Genomic DNA, 19,166 nt, shown 5'->3' on the forward strand with positions numbered 1-19,166 from the left:
GATATACCTATCGTACCGTCCTGATATACCTGTCATACTGCCGTGATAAACCTGTCATACCGTCCTGATATACCCGTCATACAGCCGTAATAATCCTGTCATACCGACGAGATATTGCTGTCACACTGTCGTGATATACCTGTCATACCGCCGTGATATTTCTGTCATACTGTCGTGATATACCTGCCATTCAGCCGTGATATACCTGTCATACCGCCGTGATATACCTGTCATACAACCGTGATATACCTGTCATACCGTTGTGATATATCTCTCATACCGCCGTGCTATATCCTTCGGACAGTCGTGGTATGTCTGTCATACCACCGTGATATATTTGTCATACCGCTGTGAAATATCTGTCGGACACCTGTGATATGAACACACAATGCCATTTCGAAAGTGGTCAAATGTAACAAATGTTATAATTGGGATAACACTTTGTTTGTAAAGTACAGATTCTAGTACTTTTTTTGGTTGAGTCCCGTCTAGGATTCGAACCCTAACTGCCAGACTAGTGAGGCACCTAATCGCCAGCACACAAAGCCAGCGATCTAACCCACTCAGGCGATTACCACTAACTAATCTGTGGTTAGGTGCCTCACTCTGGCTGTGTTGGTTCGAATCCCGGCCGGGACTCAACCCAAAAAAGTACAAGAATCTGTACTTTACCAAGTGTTGTCCCAAATATAACATTTGTTACAGCTGTGGTATTTTTGTCCTACCGTCGTGATGGATCTATCGGACGGTCGTGATATATATGTCATACCGCTGTAATATATATCAGTCGTGCTATATCTATCATACCGTCGTATCTGTCCCTGATATATAAGTCATGTCTCTCAAATGCAGGTGATGACTGCAACACAACACAGGTCGTTCACTCATCACGTGTAAAGAACAAATACAGAAGGCAGAAACCCTTCATGGTTTAATCATAGTCGATACTAGCACAGGTGACAGTGACGTCGATACTAAAACAGGTGACAGTGACGTCGATACTAAAACAGGTGACAGTGACGTCGATACTAAAACATGTGACAGTGACGTCGATACTAAAACATGTTACAGTGACGTCGATACTAAAACAGGTGACAGTGACGTCGATACTTGGACAAGTGACAGTGACGTCGATTCTAAAACAGGTGACAGTGACGTCGATACTAAAACATGTTACAGTGATGTCGATACTAAAACATGTTACAGTGCCGTCGATACTAAAACAGGTGACAGTGACGTCGATACTAAAACAGTTGACAGTGACGTCGGTACTAGCACATGTTACAGTGACGTCGATACTAGCACAGGCGACAGTGACGTCGATACTAACACAGGTGACGGTGACGTCGATATTGACACAGGTGACAGTGACGTCGATACTGACACAGGTGAAAGTGACGTCGATACTGGGACAGGTGACGGTGACGTCGATACTAAAACATGTTACAGTGACGTCGATAAACTAAAACATGTTACAGTGACGTCGATAAACTAAAACATGTTACAGTGACGTCGATACTAACACAGATGACAGTGACGTCGATACTAGCACATGTTACAATGACGTCGATACTAGCACAGGTGACAGTGACGTCGATATTAACACAGGGGACAGTGACGTCGATATTGACACAGGGGACAGTGACGTCGATACTTGGACAGGTGACAGTGACGTTGATACTGGGACAGGTGAAGGTGACGTCGATACTGGGACAGGTGACAGTGACGTCGATACTGACACAGGTGACAGTGACGTCGATACTAAAACAGGTGACAGTGACGTCAATACTGGGACAGGTGACATTGACGTCGATACTGGAACAGGTGACATTGACGTCGATACTGGGACAGGTGACAGTGACGTCGATACTGACACAGGTGACAGTGACGTCAATACTAAAACAGGTTACAGTGACGTCGATACTAAAACAGATGACAGTGACGTCGATACTGGGACAGGTGACAGTGACGTCGATACTTAAACAGGTGACAGTGACGTCGATACTAAAACAGATGACAGTGACGTCGATACTAGCACATGTTACAGTGACGTCGATACTAGCACAGGTGACAGTGACGTCGATACTGACACAAGTTACATCGATACTGACAGGTTACAATGACGTCGATACTGACTCAGGTTAACGAGTCGGTGGCGTCACACCAGATAAAAATACACTTGATAAAATCAAGACCTATTTCGTAACATTTTGGAACAATGTTTCAACTTGTTGCATTTTGAATGTATGTTTGATGAAGGGTATTTGAGACACTATCTAATACCATATTTACAATATACCGTAGATTGCTGCAGTCCAGCATTACATGCAAAGGGTTGATACATAGTTCTTCGGATATTACGAACTGGTGTTAGGAATTCATTTCTACCGAAGTGATCTACAATGAAGGTTCAGCTTGAAACAGAGGGAGCTCCTGGAAGCAAATCCAGCTCCTCATCCTGGAAGCAAATCCAGCTCCTCATCCTGGAAGCAAGCCCAGACACTGATCCTGGAAGCAAATCCAGACACTGATCCTCAATCATCCAATTGTATTTACACGTCATTGACCTTGCAGCAGCAGGGTCGTGGGTTCAACTTCCTCCATACCAGGAAGGGCTGTGGAATGTCACTATTTTATGTGTCGTTTCTTGATAATATAACAGAATCAGTGGACAATCTATTCATAGTATCACACATCTACAACAGTCTTTCTCTGGCTCATTCTGGCCTCCACCAACGCGGCTTTTCTTTGTCATACAAGCTGCGTGCGCTGCTGTGAGAAACACCGACCTGACGCCATCGTTATTGAGAGATGAACACTCCACATAGTCCACGACCTTCAATTCACGTGCCAACCTCTGACCTTCCTCGTGGAGCACGGGCTTTTTACCGATCTCTGCTAAGCCTGACTTGACGACAGAATTGTTCCGGAGGTCAAGTTTGGTGCCAACGACAATTATTGGGATCTCAGGCTGGGCAGACCGGATTTCCGGCATCCATTTTTCCCGCACATTTTCAAAGGATTCTGGACAGGAAATGTCGAAGCAGACGACAAACACGTCAGTGGTCATGTACTCCAGCAACCGTAGAGACAGGGAGCTGTCCTACAAAAGACAAGAAACCCGATACAGCAAAGGATGCTACATAATCTGTATCATTTACTTAAAGAATATGAATATAAATTGTGTTTCCCAAAAGAATATCACTTTTGAAAGAACAATGATCACATGTCTAGGGTATCCTTGGTCGGGGTCAGATTACGTCCCCAGAACCTAGTGCTTGCCTTAAGAGCAGACTAAATTGGGGATTGGTTGGTCAGGGTCTGTAGCTTAATCCGTTGATCATGTTATCCAACAGCGGGCTGTCTGGCCCTGACTCAAATATTTACAGGGCGTCGTAATATAGCTTGGATGCCGCGGTTTAAAACAACATTCACCCAGGGCGCCAATTTGGGTGGCAGGCAGCCCACGGATGATGTCACGAAGAGTAAGTGCGTGTCTTGAGACAAGGGCCTATCCTTCATGTAATGTAATATCATATGTTTTCTTGAAGAGTTTTAAAAAAGTCATCTGCGTCTTACTTTTCTTTTTCAAAATAAACAAAGGCATGTGAGGATTTTGAGCTGTGCGGGCGAGTGAAACTGACACTCGTTCTCAGACACAGATCTGACGTGTTGGCGTTGGGACCATGAAGACTTCAGCTAACGGGACAACCATTCTATATAACCAACAGCACCCTGCAAATCTAAGGCTCGATTTGGGGTTTATGACAAGGGGTTGAGGGGCTGTCTGTGGCACTGACCAGTCCCAGCGTGTCGGTGAAGTCCAGGTCGTAACGTTGTCCGTCCACCTGGATATTGGGGTAGGTGCTCTGGTTGAAACCGGTACCAGCTGGAACAAGAAACAAAAGTGTCATATAAGGGTATATCAGCTGTTGAATTGAGGCACTCGTCACCACTCTCATATGTCCGTAACTTACAGGAGGGGTGCCTTCGTCTTGTCCCGGAATGGCACGTGTTGGTCACGAATGGAAATGTAAAACTTTATCGGTTTGAGGGGAGTGTAATCGACGTGAGGATTTTGAGAATATGCGGAAAATACCAATACCAAACCCACCTGTTCATAAAATGGACTTGTCCGACATTGCCGAGGTCGGATTCTATTCAAGGAGTCATCATTTTTAAAATACGGGTACATATTTTTAAAGCTTGTACATTTCATCATCTGACTGTACTGTTTCGCCCCTCATGGTTTATTGTCCCTGCAGTGTTTTATTGTAGATATCCGGCTTCCCACGATTCAGCATAACCTGATCTGTTATCATGTAATACAAAATAAACATTCTCTATAAGCATTTTCGTATGTCGGTGATGATTAAATCATGTAAAATGTGATGTTTTCAAAAAAACATTTTTGTTGAGAATTCTGAATCGACACATACAATTTAAGTCTAGAAGAAAAAAAACTTCACAAAAGTTATAGGTTCAAATGTGCCTACCAAGGGATTACATGTAAGTTTTCAAAACCAAAATGATGTTTTTATATAACAACGCTCGAGTCCGATGCGTTGATGTTTGCTCTCCCAAACACTGATGTCTTTGTTTTCAAATTCTAGGGACATCAAAATTGTAAAATGGTGGAGAATCTGGTTTTGTGGAAACCCTAACTGCTTGATCTGATGTGGAATATGCCGCAATTGTAATTGTTCTAGCCAAAGTAAACAAGGCGGGCTGGGCCGACTACAGTGGAAATGTCACAGCATCGGCGGGCGGCTGTCAATTGAGAAGGCCATAGGGACATTATAGCACAACATATTAACATATCATTTGATGTCGGTGGTTAATAACCGTTAATGTACAAAGTGACCCACTACATAACCACACTGGTTTAATATCAGCTGTTTTGGGGAATTGGATAACTCTTATACGAGCAACGTGATGGATCGACGCCTCTATCATCCGTCAGTCATATGAGATGTGCTAGCGAGAGGCAGCTTGCACATTGTGTGGTAGCAAGGCAAAGGAAACGGTCGAGTAGCTTCTAAATAGGACATTCTCGTGGTATGCATCACACATCAACACACGTGACGTAACATCCGGGCAGGAGTGGAATATGGTAAACTATCGTCTTCATTCGACGCCTGCTCACCCAGGGTCGCACTTGTTCGGAAATAACGAACCCAGAACTGGTCCTAGTAAACTTGTATGGAAGGTCTCATACTAATGCCATATACCATAGCCATATACCATAGTCATGTACCATAGCCATATACCATAGCCATATACCATAGCCACAAACCACAATCATACACTTTAGCGATATACCACAGTCACATACCACAGTCGTATACCATAGTCATATACCACAATCATACACCATAGTCATATACCACAGTCATATACCATAGTCGTATACCATAGCCATATACCATAGTCATATACCATACCCATAAACCACAGTCATACACCAGAGCCATAAACCACATTCATACACCTATCCATATACCATAGTCATATACCACAGCCATAAACCACAGTCATATACCATAGCCATAAACCACAGTCATACACCATGGTCATACACCATAGCCATAAACCAGTCATACACTTTAGCGATATACCATTGTCATATACCATATTCATATACCATAGGCATACACTATAGTCATATGCCATGGTCATACACCGTAGTCATACACCAGTCATACACCACAGTCATATACCATAGCCATAAACCACAGTCATACACGATCGTCATACACCATAGCCATAAACCAGTCATACACTTTAGCGATATACTATAGTCATATACCATAGCCATAAACCACAGTCATACACCATAGCTAAAAACCATAGTCATACACCATAGCCATATACCATAGCCATATACCACAGTCATTCGTTAACCACAGGCATATATCATAGCCATAAAATTGTCGTGAGGTCATCGAACCGTGACATCATATAACACACCGAACATCAGGGTTGAGAGTACAGCTTGTGTATGATACAGCAGACATATACGTTTATGATTGGACAACAGAACTGCACCCGGCAGAGAGAGGGTTCAGGCCAAATGAGTCACCACATATTTGCTTTTTGCAACTGATGGAATACCAAATCAAACTGGGTATCCGTCTACATACGCATAAGGTCTACACAGCCTTAAACTGGGTACGCGTCTACTCAGTGACTTAAGACATTACACCTAGGATCGAGCTACTGATGACATGCCACTTCAGACTGGGTATCCGTCTACATACGCATAGGGTCTAGACAGCCTTAGACTGGGTACGCGTCTACTCAGTGACTTAAGACATTACACCAAGGACCGAGCTACTGATGACATGCCACTTCAGACTGGGTATCCGTCTACTCACCAAGATGCCACTCGAACGACGCCGGGACGCATGCTGGGTACTTCTTGGTGACGTAAGTCAGCAACAAACACGTCTTGCCCACTTGACTGTCTCCGACCACGGTCACCTTCAAGGTCCTGTGTTTGCTGACCACTCTCCGCTTGCCAGAGCTTGACATTGTCTGGCAATTGTAGATGAAAAGAGTTTTGATGAACCTCGTGTGCTCTTAACGCTCGAAATGCAGTGAAAGGGCTTGCTGTCATTCAAAGCTCAGAATGAACAGAATATCTCGGGCGACTGAACGCTGTCTCTACCCTGCTCCGTGCAGATCTCACAGTTAGGGTGTAATGGACAGGTGCCTCTGTGCAGGACATCAGCGTAAGTTCCGTTGTAATTGAATGTTCGACTTTGGTCGCTTGTTGATAGGAAAATAATGGTATTGTTTTGCAAGTTATAGTGACTGGTTGTGACATTCCACAGAAGTAACGCTAAATAGCCGGCAATAGGAAGCCGGTATACGCGAGTCACTTGCAAGAACACTGGTCTCGCGCATTCCTTATATGGCACAACACTCACGATTGCACGGACACGCCTCTGTACGCAGGGCTTAACTGGTACAGCCCCGACAACCGAGGTACAGCGCATGCTGCAAGCCGGGATGAAGATGCAGGCAGATCATGACATCATGACAGTTAGTCATGACGAAACATATATATAAATGCGATAGAATTTTTCTGATACTACTTACACCAATACTATATGTTAAAATGTCTGTAATAAAAAATAAATGGCCAGTTACGTTATACAGATCTTTGTATTTTGTCAAATACCTGGCTCTGGTTATTTTTGTATATCATCTAAGAAAAACTTTGGTATTAAAGTGATATATTTAACGAACACTCCAATCCCTTATCGCTGTATATGAAGAGGCGTAGCTACTCCAGCGTACTTAATTCGGAAATTTGACATAAACACACTTGTGGTCTATTGAAACACGACACACCAGGCTGACTTTTGGGATGAGACCTGCTTGTCGCGCCGAGGTCCTCCCAGCTCATAGTAGCGCAGTGTGTTGCGGGGCCAATTACTTGAAAACACAAGTGCAGTTCAGCCTCGCCAAGCAAACACATTACACTGGCTTGTTTGTATGAGCGAATCTAATATTCCTGACATGGGTACAATGTGTGAAGCCCATTTCTGGTGTCCTACGCCGTGATATTGCTGGAATATTGCTAAAAGCGGCGTAAAACCATACTCACTCACTCTTTATTTGAAACAAGGGGTACAGAACGGCTATCTTAGACTTGAAGTCTTAGTATCCCCAGCAACGTGGGTTTGTTTGTTGTTTAACGCCGATAAATAATCGAGTCTGGACCAGACATTCCAGTGATTGATATCACGAGCATCGATCTATGCAATTGGGATACGATGACGTGCATCAACCAAGTCAGCGAGCCTGACCACCCGATCCCGTTAGTCGCCTCTTACGAAGCAACGTGGGTGTGTGAGTGAGTTGGGATTAGCGCCGTTTTGAATTGAATATACACCATTTCTGTCGTGCAAGCTCAGTGTGGAGGAATGACCGTGTAATATCAATGTAGGTCAACAGAGTGAGTGATGATGTGAGCGAGTATGGTTTTACGCCGCTTTTAGCAATATTCCAGCAATATGACGGCTGGTGACGCCGGACATGGCCTTCACACCCAGGTTTTCGGCGTGAGGAGCAAAGACTTAAACTACTCGGCTAACCCAACGCCGCACAGTTCGTTAGAAGTTTACCGCTGTGGTGCAACTCGAGAAGAAGGGTATGGTGTTGACAAACTAAAGATAATAGCCTGGGCCAATCTGGGATTCGAACCCACGATCACACAGCATTCGGCCAAGCAATGAATTGTGGCGCCTTAGGCGACTGGTCAGGTGGTGCCCTCCTCCCTACACTGTATGATTATGATGCATCGGTAGCATCTGATAGGGGAGGACAACACTTTGTATACTTCATACTTCTCAGATATCCTGTACAGATGAAGGGCCAGAGCGCGACGTACCACCTGGTAACTCCGTGTTGGGTATTCCAGGCATTGTCTGTTCACTTCCTTGTTTTTCACTCACAAGAATGTTATCTCACTACCCTGCCTGGCCGGTCGCTCGTCAGGCTGAAGTTCCGTGTTCAATTCATGGCCAGCACATTCCTGAGGTTCACCGTCGTGATACTGCTGGAATAATGTTTGAATACTGCTGGAATATTGTGGAATACTGCGGGAATATTGAGGAATACTGCGGGAATACTGCTGGAATATTGTGGAAAACTGCTGGACTATTGCTAGAATACTGTTGGGAAATGCTGGAATAATTTTGGAATTTTTGTAATGGTGCTGGTTACGTATTGTAATGCTGCTTGAATATTGATGAATAGTACTGGAATATTGATGGATAGTAGTGGAATATTGATGGATGGTACTGGAATATTGATGAATAGTACTGGAATATTGATGGATAGTACTGGAATAGCTCTGGAATATTGATGGATAGTACTGGAATATTGATGGACAGTACTGGAATATTGATGGATAGTGCTGGAATATTGATGAATAGTACTGGAATATTGATGGATAGTGCTGGAATAGCTCTGGAATATTGATGGATAGTACTGGAATATTGATGGATAGTGCTGGAATATCTCTGGAATATTGATGGATAGTACTGGAATATTGATGGATAGTGCTGGAATAGTACTGTAATAATGATGGATGCTGCTGAAATAGTTCTTAAATATTAATGAATAATGCTAAGATTGTACTGGAATATTGATGGATAGTGCTGGAATATTGATGGATAGTACTGGAATATTGATGGATAGTGCTGGAATAGTTCTGGAATATTGATGAATAGTGCTTGAATATTGATGAAAAGCACTGGAATATTGATGGATAGCACTGGAATATTGATGGAATATTGATGGATAGTACTGGAATATTGATGGATAGTGCTGGAATATTGATGGATAGTACTGGAATATTGATGGATAGTTCTGGAATATTGATGGATAGTGCTGGAATATTGATGGATAGTGCTGGAATATTGATGAATAGTGCTGGAATATTGATGAATAGTATTGGAATATTGATGAATAGTATTGGAATATTGATGGATAGTGCTGGAATAGTTCTGGAATATTGATGGATAGTGCTGGAATATTGATGAATAGTGCTGGAATATTACTGGAATATTGATGGATAGTGCTGAAATAGTGTCATATGCACCGTAAAACTATATTTATTCTTGTGATGTCTGCTATGTGGGGAATGCGTGTGCAAATCTTAACGAAGATGGTATTTATCCTGTGGTGTATGTCAGAAGGCATCCTGTTAGTACATACAATCTCCATGTAAAATGAATGTATTGTAGCATGTCTTTGATATACGTTAATAAACTCCACAGGGTTCCATCTAGTCCAGACTTGATTATTTACCTTACTCCCGACACATCAGGAGATCGGGCTGCTCCAGTGTGTGACCTGGCCGACCCATTGTCTCCATGTCGGTTGAAACACTCGGCGTTTGTCTGAAAGTTGTGTACATAACCATGTCGCGTGTATTTGAGGATATACGGTAATGTTGAAAGTTGTGTATATAACCATGTCGCGTGTATTTGAGGATATACGGTAATGTTGAAAGTTGTGTGCATGAGAGATGTCGCCTGTATTTGAGGATATACGGTAATGTTGAAAGTTGTGTGCATGAGAGATGTCGCCTGTATTTGAGGATATACGGTAATGTTGAAAGTTGTGTGCATGAGAGATGTCGCCTGTATTTGAGGATATACGGTAATGTTGAAAGTTGTGTGCATGAGAGATGTTGACGCAAATATTTCAAACTCAAAGGAAACTGTGTTTCAGATTAAATTTTATCTTAGAGATTCATATCCGTGCAGTATCACAGTCGGGGCATGTCGGCATGTTTAGTTCTAAACATGGCAAGGAGGAAACGACTGTTGTTTCCTCTCCACCGAGTCATACGTGACAGCGTTCTGTGAAGTACATCTAACGTCTCCCACACTGACAACACCCCCACAGCTGGACGCCGGCATACAGTGTGTGATGCATCTACAACTATGCATCTATAAACAGACCACATACATGTGTCAGAGAGACGATTGGTTAGGATTATTTTTTGTAAAGTTAATATTTAATGAGGGAATGAGATACTTGCGTATTTCACCCGCATTGTTTAGTTTATTGACAGGTTCTGCATATTGACATGTCAACACAGAGGATAGTTACGCAGAGCAGTATGTGTTCGATGTTTTACACACTTACACATGCTCTGTCAAAGTCAGGATGTTCCTCAACTGAGCTTTTAATTAAAGTCGGACGGTATACTGATATGACAAGGAGAACGTGAATGTGTTCATTGTGTACCCTCGATAGAGTTGAAGATGAGTATCATGTTCTGCTTGTATGTCTTCTCTATTCTCAGTGAGTGAATGAGTTTAGTTTTACGCCGCTTTTAGAAATATCCTAGGAATATTCTAGCGGGGGACACCAGAAATGTGCTTCGCACATTGTACCCATGTCGGGAATCGAACCCGGGTCTTCGGCGTAACCACTAGGCTACCCCACACCGCTCTCTCTCTCTGTCTCTCTCTCTCTGTGTCTCTCCCTCTCTCTCTCTCTCTCTGTCTCTCTCTCTGTCTGTCTCTCTCTCTCTCTCTCTCTCTCTCCTCAGTTTAGAATTAAGTATATATAATATCTAAATACTTTAATTTTAATAAATTTCAATCTTTGCTGATGTTCTAATACACTAATTTTGATAAACATGCTGTGCCCCTGTCTCCCAAACATAGACATGGTTATTAAAATGAGTGTATTAGAACTTTAACAAAGATTGAAATATTTTTATATTTGAACTAAGAACTAGACGCAGTGTTCATGAGAATCTTTAATGTTATCTTTTGCAAAGCGAATAAACGCAACAAAAACCTGAGATATTGAAGAATTGAAATCTACAATTTTATATCCCAACCTACCCCAGCCTGGGTTCACAGGGTCAAGGGGTGGGCTGATAGGGACACTTCACATATTCCATTGGTTTGTGTGGCATATGAAAACACAAAATGTGAAATTCATACCTGTGATTAAAACTGCCAAGACGAACCCCTTCCTTCGCTGTCTCACCAGACGTCTCTACCTGGTTCTCACTTTTTCGTTTCCTGTTTCGAACATTTTTAATTAATTGAGATGATAAAACCAGGTAGTTTACATGACGTGTTAAAACATCTGATACTTTGATCAGAAACAGAGCTTCCCCGAATAGAGAGATGCTGAAGTCTGTTTCTCTTAATGTGATATGAGACCCGTGAAGATCCGGGGTAGAATAGGTCTTCTGCAACCTATGCTTGCCGTAAAAGGTGACTATGCTTGTCGTAAGAAGCGACAAAGGGGATCGGGTGGTCAGGCTCGCTGACTTGGTTGATGCATGTCATCGTATTCCAATTGCGTGGATCGATGCTCATGATATCAATCACTTGATTGTCTGGTCCAGACTCGATTATTTACGGACGTCATATAGCTGGAATATTGCTGAGTGCGGCCTCAAACAACAAACAAACAAAAACAAAACCATGTTATATGCAAGTTCACAAAGACTGTAGTCAGTCAAAACAGAATATGGAGCATACAGAGACGTAAGCTTGGCTGCCTTTTCTAGAATAACAGAAATCTCCCCCCTATCTAAAATGATTCTGTCAGTGTCAAGTACTAGGTCTCCCCCGACCAGTTTCCTTGTCTGTAATGTTAGTGTAGGAAAAGTGTATAGATTATAAGGATGCGTGGAGAACAAGTTCCGTCAGTTTGCGAGAAACCCTTTTCCAGGACTACCAAAGTCTTCAAGCAGGTCCTAAATCTGTTCCATGGATTCTGAAACTATAGATTTGTTTGAGATTAGCATTAGGTTTCTTAACAATTGCAACGTGAACAATTCACAATTTTGTTAACTTAATTCATTCAATCAGTGTGGGGCACATTCGGACAGTGTCCCAACCGGCCGCATCGCTGCCGTCCCAATGTGCCCCACGGACCCTCCTTGTTATTTGATGATTCTATTTCACTGCTTGTTGACCACGTCATGGAACTTGGTACCACTGTCGAGCCAGTCAAACAATTCATTAATCTCTAACGAAAGGTAACACGAGTTCTAACCATAAGGCTTTGGGAAATAGTTCTGATATTGCTTTTGGAAGAATAAAACATATTTTACTTTAAAAAATCCTTATTGACACTTGCTGCAGGTATTTTCCATAGCCGAAATGCCAGGATGTGTGATGCCACTTCCTAAATGTGCCCCGTTTCTCAATGTGCCCTGCCTCTCAATGTGCCCCGTCTCTCAATGTGCCCCGTCTCTCAATGTGCCGCGTCTCTCAATGTGCCTCGTTTCTCAGTGTGCCATGTCTCTCAATGCGCCCCGTCTCTCAATTAGCACCCCGTCTCTCAATGTGTCCTGTCTCTCAATGTGTCCTGTTTCTCAATGTGCCCTGTCTCTCAATGTGCCCTGTCTCTCAATGTGCCCCGTCTCTCAATGTGCCCTGTCTCTCAATGTGCCCCGTTTCTCAATGTACCCCGTCTCTCAATGTGCCCCGTCTCTCAATGCGCCCCGTCTCTCAATGTGCACTGTCTCTCAATGCGCCCCGTCTCTCAATTAGCGCCGTCTCCCAATGTGCCCCTTCTTTCAATTTGCCCTGTCTCTCAATGTGCCCCGTCTCTCAATGTGCCCTGTCTTTCAATGTGCCCCGTCTCTCAATGTGCGCCGTCTCTCAATGTGCCCCGTCTCTCAATGTGCGCCCTGTCTCTCAATGTGCCCCGTCTCTTAATGTGCCCTGTCTTTCAATGTGCCATGTCTCTCAATGCGCCCCGTCTCTCAATTAGCGCCCCGTCTCTCAATGTGCCCTGTCTCTCAATTAGCGCCCCGTCTCTCAATGTGCGCTGTCTCTCAATTAGTGCCCCGTCTCTCAATGCGCCCCGTCTCTCAATTAGCGCCCCGTCTCTCAATGTGCCCTGTCTCTCAATTAGCGCCCCGTCTCTCAATGTGCCCCGTCTCTCAATGTGCCCTGTCTCTCAATTAGCGCCCCGTCTCTCAATGTGTCCTGTCTCTCAATGTGTCCTGTCTCTCAATGCGCCCTGTCTCTCAATGTGCCCTGTCTCTCAATGTGTCCTGTCTCTCAATGTGCCCCGTCTCTCAATGTGTCCTGTCTCTCAATGTGCCCCGTCTCTCAATGTGTCCTGTCTCTCAATGTGTCCTGTCTCTCAATGCGCCCTGTCTCTCAATGTGCCCCGTCTCTCAATGTGTCCTGTCTCTCAATGTACCCCGTCTCTCAATGTGCCTCGTCTTTCAATGTGCCCCGTCTCTCAATGTGCCCCGTCTCTCAATGTTCCCCGTCTCTCAATTAGCGCCCTGTCTCTCAATGTGCCCCGTGTCCAAATGCGCTCTGGTTTATTTGTATCATGTACCACTGTACAAAAGAAATTTATGTAACATGAGGCAGTCTATTACTGAACAGTGCATATACATTGAGCTGTAGGCCTTTGGAGAGGATGAGACTAGACAATACTCACGTAGCTGTAAAACTCTGGCAGCAGTAACCATGGCAATACTGTAAATAAGGATATCGATCAAACAATAATGATTCTGATGATGAGTGATGAAAGAAAGAAAACTGAATATTTTTACCATGAAACAATACAATGTGAATTAATTTGCAAATTATAATCTGATATTATAATGAAAATATTTTACTGATACAAAGTGTTTGTGGTAAGTGACGAGGAACAAAAATCTATTTGTATGAACGTGTCCAGGAGTCTCAATATCGTAAATGTGAATACTAGTACCCGAGTTACCCGTCCCAGCCCTAATGAATACGACTTTATGCTGTTTCGTAGTGTGGTCGTCATCTAAGTAAGAGTTGGGAAGAGTTACCTCCCTTTGAGTTTTCAACATGGGTAGCCTGACAGAAGTTCTTGAGTGTTTGTCTGTGTTTTTGAAGACAGTGCTGCAGGTTTGAAAGTGAATTGTTGAAAGTTATGTGAATGAGGCAGTTTAGTTTGTAAATTGTCATTGATACAGTGATCGTTTTAATGACAGATGTAAGAAATCTATCCGTATACTGTAAACATCAGCTACAATTTACCTCTTTGCCCCAACAGTAACACTAGCTGAGTAGCTCTCGTAAAACACCTTTCATCATACTGTTACGAATAGATATCAACAGTGATTTTACTCTCTTTTGTGGTATATTGCCTTCATATATCGTGAACATTGGGCCACTATTTACAGCTGGTAGTATCTCTCTAAGACCATGCGATATAACAGAGTCCCTGCTATTTACCACAAGTGGTTGACAGAACGTTACCCTTTCTGCTTCCAGCCTGACGTCAGTGATGACTTGGACTTGAAGAGTTTGTTGAAAGTGTCCCGAGACCCCCGCTTGTCCGTGGAGGATGTGCTGCAGTCTGTGGGCAAGCTCGTGGGCCAGTTGCAGGTATTGCTTACATGTTCGACAAGGTCATGATCATCAAAGGCTCTGTACACAAACTCTGCGGGACAGGGTCGAGTTGTTGGGCTGGTTGAAGTTGAGTGTGTGTGCGCGCGCGTGTGCTTGCTTTAGTACGGACTAATAATGAGATACCATGCTGTAGTTTAATTTGAATACCCCATTCAGACACAGTATACTGACTCCGAGCCAACCAGTCCTTGCTTTAGCCCCTTAAATTTGAGCGCCAGGGAGGGTAACAAGTACCATCTTTTAACATCTTTTGGTATGACGTGCCCAGGGATCAAACCTCCGACCTTCCACTCTCCTGGCAGACTCTCTACCACCAGACCACGGAGGCAGTCCATGACATGACTACCTGAGACGGAGTCACTTGTATGAGTGACTGTCGATTGACCACAGATTGAAATAAAACAATATCCCATGATTCTGCCTCCAGGTTTTTCTGTTTCATGGTTTTTGGCACCGTGCTCATGGGTTTACCAAAGAAGTAGATGTCAAAGACCAGCATCCCTTCAGGTTTTGCTCTTACGTCAACCTGACATGTTTGGATGTTCAAAACAGTAATAAACCCTACTCACTTATGTAGGATCTTTGCATATAATGTTCCATCACTGAAAGGACTGACTCGACTTAAACAAAAGTTACTTAATATACATGCTTGAGTGAAACCAATGGCCTGAGGACACTATGCAATGTCCAGGTAAATGATGATCATTCAAAGTGGTCATTTATTGGCTCCTATCAATATTTACCATATGGTGCACCTCTCACATTGTTGCACAAGGTTTTACAAAGCATGAAATGATACCTCTTTAAGTTTGACTTCATTATTTTCAGACAATCCATGTACAACTTGCAAACAAGATAAAGCAGGATAAAGAAGATAGAACAGAGGAGGCAAACAAAGACATGGAAATAGAAGTCTCACGAGGAACAGCAACCTTGGAAAGTCCAGTTCTAGTGTCGGATCCTGCTGCAGGAACTACACTTACAGATCCACCTGTTGTTTCCATAGTTACAGGCACTGGCTCGGATATGTCAGAATCAGTCCCTCCGTCAAAGAGTGAATGTAGAAAGACTGACGTACTGTCTGTAAATGTAACAACGATCAGCCCCCTTAATGTGCAGATCAAGGCATCCAGGGCAGAGGTTTGTGTGCTGCACTTGAATATTGTCGTCATCTGTTTCATGTGGTTTCACTCTGTAATCACTTAATATGACTGACTTTTTTATTTAAAAATAATACTGATTATTCCCAAGGACAGATGTCTTATAAATAGATGCAAATGTTTTTAGCAAACACATTTTATATGAATACATGACACTTTTTTATGGATAGCAACTTCTTTAATTCTCTGTGCGACGTTCAGAGATACTTCTTGCCCCTTCATCAGGTGAACATGATGAATACATTTTATATCTAACACAGCATTTGTGTCTACTTCTTAAGAAGTTGATGAGCAGTTGTTAAAAAGCTGAGTGTGTCCTTCTGTTGAGCCCAGGTTGAGAGGAGGATGTGTGCGTTCATCGAGAAGAAGCAGAGCGAGGTGAACCAGCAGAATAACCGGGAGTTCTGTAGTGTCATCCGCCCCGAGACAGGTCAGCCATTCAAAGTTGTCCTTTCATGCAACATCCGACTCTCAGAAAACATGCTAACGAATCCATTACAAAATGTTATGATGTGTTATTGTGTTCAACAATCAACAGTGGTGAGATTCGCTTGTCTCCCCTGATCTGTTCAGGATAGTGTGTCATGTTAGGTATTGTGCCCTTCATATATTGTTCCTCTACACACCAGTTGTTCATGTGCATTATACACCTTCATGCTATGTAAAATAATTCTTCACAGAGTGATGTAAGATGGACTAAATATTCTCAATGGCATCCTGTGAACCCGTGAAAATTCCGGCTACAATTGGTAATCAGCAACCCATGCTTGTTGTAAGAGACGACTTATGGAAGAGGGTAGTTGACTCACTGACTTGGTTGATGCATTTCATGGTATCCCAATTGCGAAGATCGATGCTCATGATTTCAGTTACCAGATTGTCTTGAGCCAGACTCAATTATTTACAAATTGCTCTCATGTAAAGTGAATATTTCCGAGTGCATCATTAAGCAACAAACAAACAATGGCATCTATCATCAGTTTTTTCCTTGTCTTGTAGAGGTCGAGTCTTCTTGTGCCAGGACAGATGCTGTGTTCGTGCCACGTGCAGGGTGCAAAAGTCACATCAAGATATCTCGAGTTGTCAATCCATATGGACCACAGACAAGACTAAGTCCAGAAGGACTCAGACACAGACTGGATGTGAACCTGAAGTCCCAGTCATGTGGCCTTGATGAAAGGATAAAGAATGTTGAAGCTCACTTGAATTTACCATCAACAGGTAGTAATAATTAATTAGAGTTAATTTATTATTGCATGCAGTTTTATCTGTTATCACTGATAACTGCACTACTTGTTTTATTTGGGATTACACCTCAAGGCGTTGAATATTCATAATAATTGTACAGTTATACAATTGAGTAGTAAGTTATTTCTCCTTGCTTCTGGTAGCAGTTTATATGATGATCCTATAATTAATTTGTTATTTCGATGGAATGTTATACTGTATATCTCTTTCACTATATTTTAATTATTTAGATGGATCCAAGTTGGATGTTTACAACAGACTGAAAGCACTGGAAGACAGAATATTATTCCTTGAAGGATTGTCTCCAGAATATTTTCAAAATGTTGTAAGTCTCTTTTAACCTATCCACTAATGACCCAAGTTCTTTATACAGTGTTATGAGGATGCTTTACATATTATTCCTGAACTGGCAGGAACAGTTCTGTGTTAACAGATAGGTTATGGACCGTAGAGAGATCTAGGGTCACTCTGGATGGTGAGTCAGTGTCACTGTGTTAGCAACGTTAGAATAATCAGTAACTGATAGATTTATATACATCATAAGTTTGAGTAACCAAGTAGACAAAGTGAGATTTTATTTGAATGTCATGATTCATACTTATTGTAGTATACATGTGCTGTGATGCCTAGCTAACCCATTGGATGTTTTGGATCTGAAAATTCCACTTACAGCCCACTACAATTATATAAACCCACATAGCTGGTATATGATTAATCCCAGGTGTTTATCACACACAGCCAGGGCCAAAGAGACAGAAAGTAGAAGCCCCTGCTATGGAGAAAGACCCGCTTCAGGTAGGCCTTGTTGCACATGTTCATGACAAGTTAAACAACTACTGATGGCTTCTACACCCTTTCAATGGAGTCAGTGCAATTTGTGTACCTAATGAATAGTTCAAATTTGACTTAAAGCTTTGTTATTAATCAGACCATTTTGGAGGTAAAAGATAAATGGTAGTAAGACTTAGACAGGATTAGGATTGACTTCTCGATTGACTTATGTTTTCTTCAATGCAGCGTTTGGTTAGATACTAGTTCCTTCATGAGGCAAGCAATACCACATTTTGATACGAACACTAGTACTTTGATCAATCAAGCTACAAGTATCTGTACCAAAACCATTTGAAATAAAATTTAATATAATACAAATATGCTGAACTCCAGAACCAATGATAGGGAAGCCTGACTGCATTGCTTCGGAATGCCACTGATATTGCAGTAAACCTCCAATGTGGTTCATAGTGCTTCATTTTTAACAACACATACTCTCAAGTTTTCTTGTCTTCTGTATACACACAGTCTTGTTTACCTGTGTAGTTCTGGCTGAGTGTTATGATTACAATAGTCACTACAATCACAGATCATAGAAATAATAAACTCCACCTCATTAACATCAGTTGTCTTAATCCGTTATGATACCTGTGTGACAATCTGAGGACACCCACTGGAGGTCACGTCACCCTCACTGAACTGTGACTGCCCTAACTAGTTGAAGGGTGCATAGGATCTGACCTTGCAGATATTCACACAGAGGTGTCATATCGGAGTAGTAGATCTAATTTTAATGAGATTATAATCAAATATGGTGATCTGTTTGGATATTTGCAGGATATGAGTTTGCAAGATATAGATGATAGAATACAAGCCCTCCAGTCGTCCCTGAAGATGAAGAGAGCTGGTACGGGATGGCTGCATTAACACAGCAGCAGCATCACCACCACCACAACATCGTGGCCAACACTCATGTACCTCCTTGTTTTGTTATTGATGGATAAACATTCACACAAACTGACTGTTCTGTTTTCTGTCATGCACATTGTCATCAGATAGAAAACCATTTCGTTTT

General features: G+C 42.5%; 2 protein-coding genes across 2 annotated transcripts; one reads left to right on the forward strand and one right to left on the reverse strand.

Annotated features, from left to right (window-relative positions):
• Positions 1-942: 942 nt before the first annotated feature.
• Positions 943-6,993, reverse strand: LOC139442785 (uncharacterized). The gene is made up of 3 exons (XM_071223676.1): positions 6,378-6,993; positions 3,801-3,889; positions 943-3,103 (listed from the first exon to the last, which is right to left on the reverse strand). The coding sequence occupies exons 1-3, from the start codon at positions 6,532-6,534 to the stop codon at positions 2,681-2,683; spliced, it is 669 nt and encodes a 222-aa protein (XP_071079777.1). The 5' UTR covers positions 6,535-6,993; the 3' UTR covers positions 943-2,680.
• A 7,335-nt stretch (positions 6,994-14,328) lies between these two features.
• LOC139442216 (MAP3K12-binding inhibitory protein 1-like) lies at positions 14,329-19,081 on the forward strand. Its single transcript, XM_071223000.1, has 8 exons — positions 14,329-14,405; positions 14,775-14,888; positions 15,741-16,052; positions 16,406-16,502; positions 17,072-17,293; positions 17,551-17,645; positions 18,059-18,115; positions 18,929-19,081. The coding sequence occupies exons 1-8, from the start codon at positions 14,346-14,348 to the stop codon at positions 19,016-19,018; spliced, it is 1,047 nt and encodes a 348-aa protein (XP_071079101.1). The 5' UTR covers positions 14,329-14,345; the 3' UTR covers positions 19,019-19,081.
• Positions 19,082-19,166: the final 85 nt, after the last annotated feature.

Source organism: Haliotis cracherodii, unplaced genomic scaffold (genome assembly GCF_022045235.1).
Source record: "Haliotis cracherodii isolate W230 unplaced genomic scaffold, xgHalCrac1.p SCAF_5, whole genome shotgun sequence".
Lineage (NCBI taxonomy): Eukaryota > Metazoa > Mollusca > Gastropoda > Lepetellida > Haliotidae > Haliotis > Haliotis cracherodii.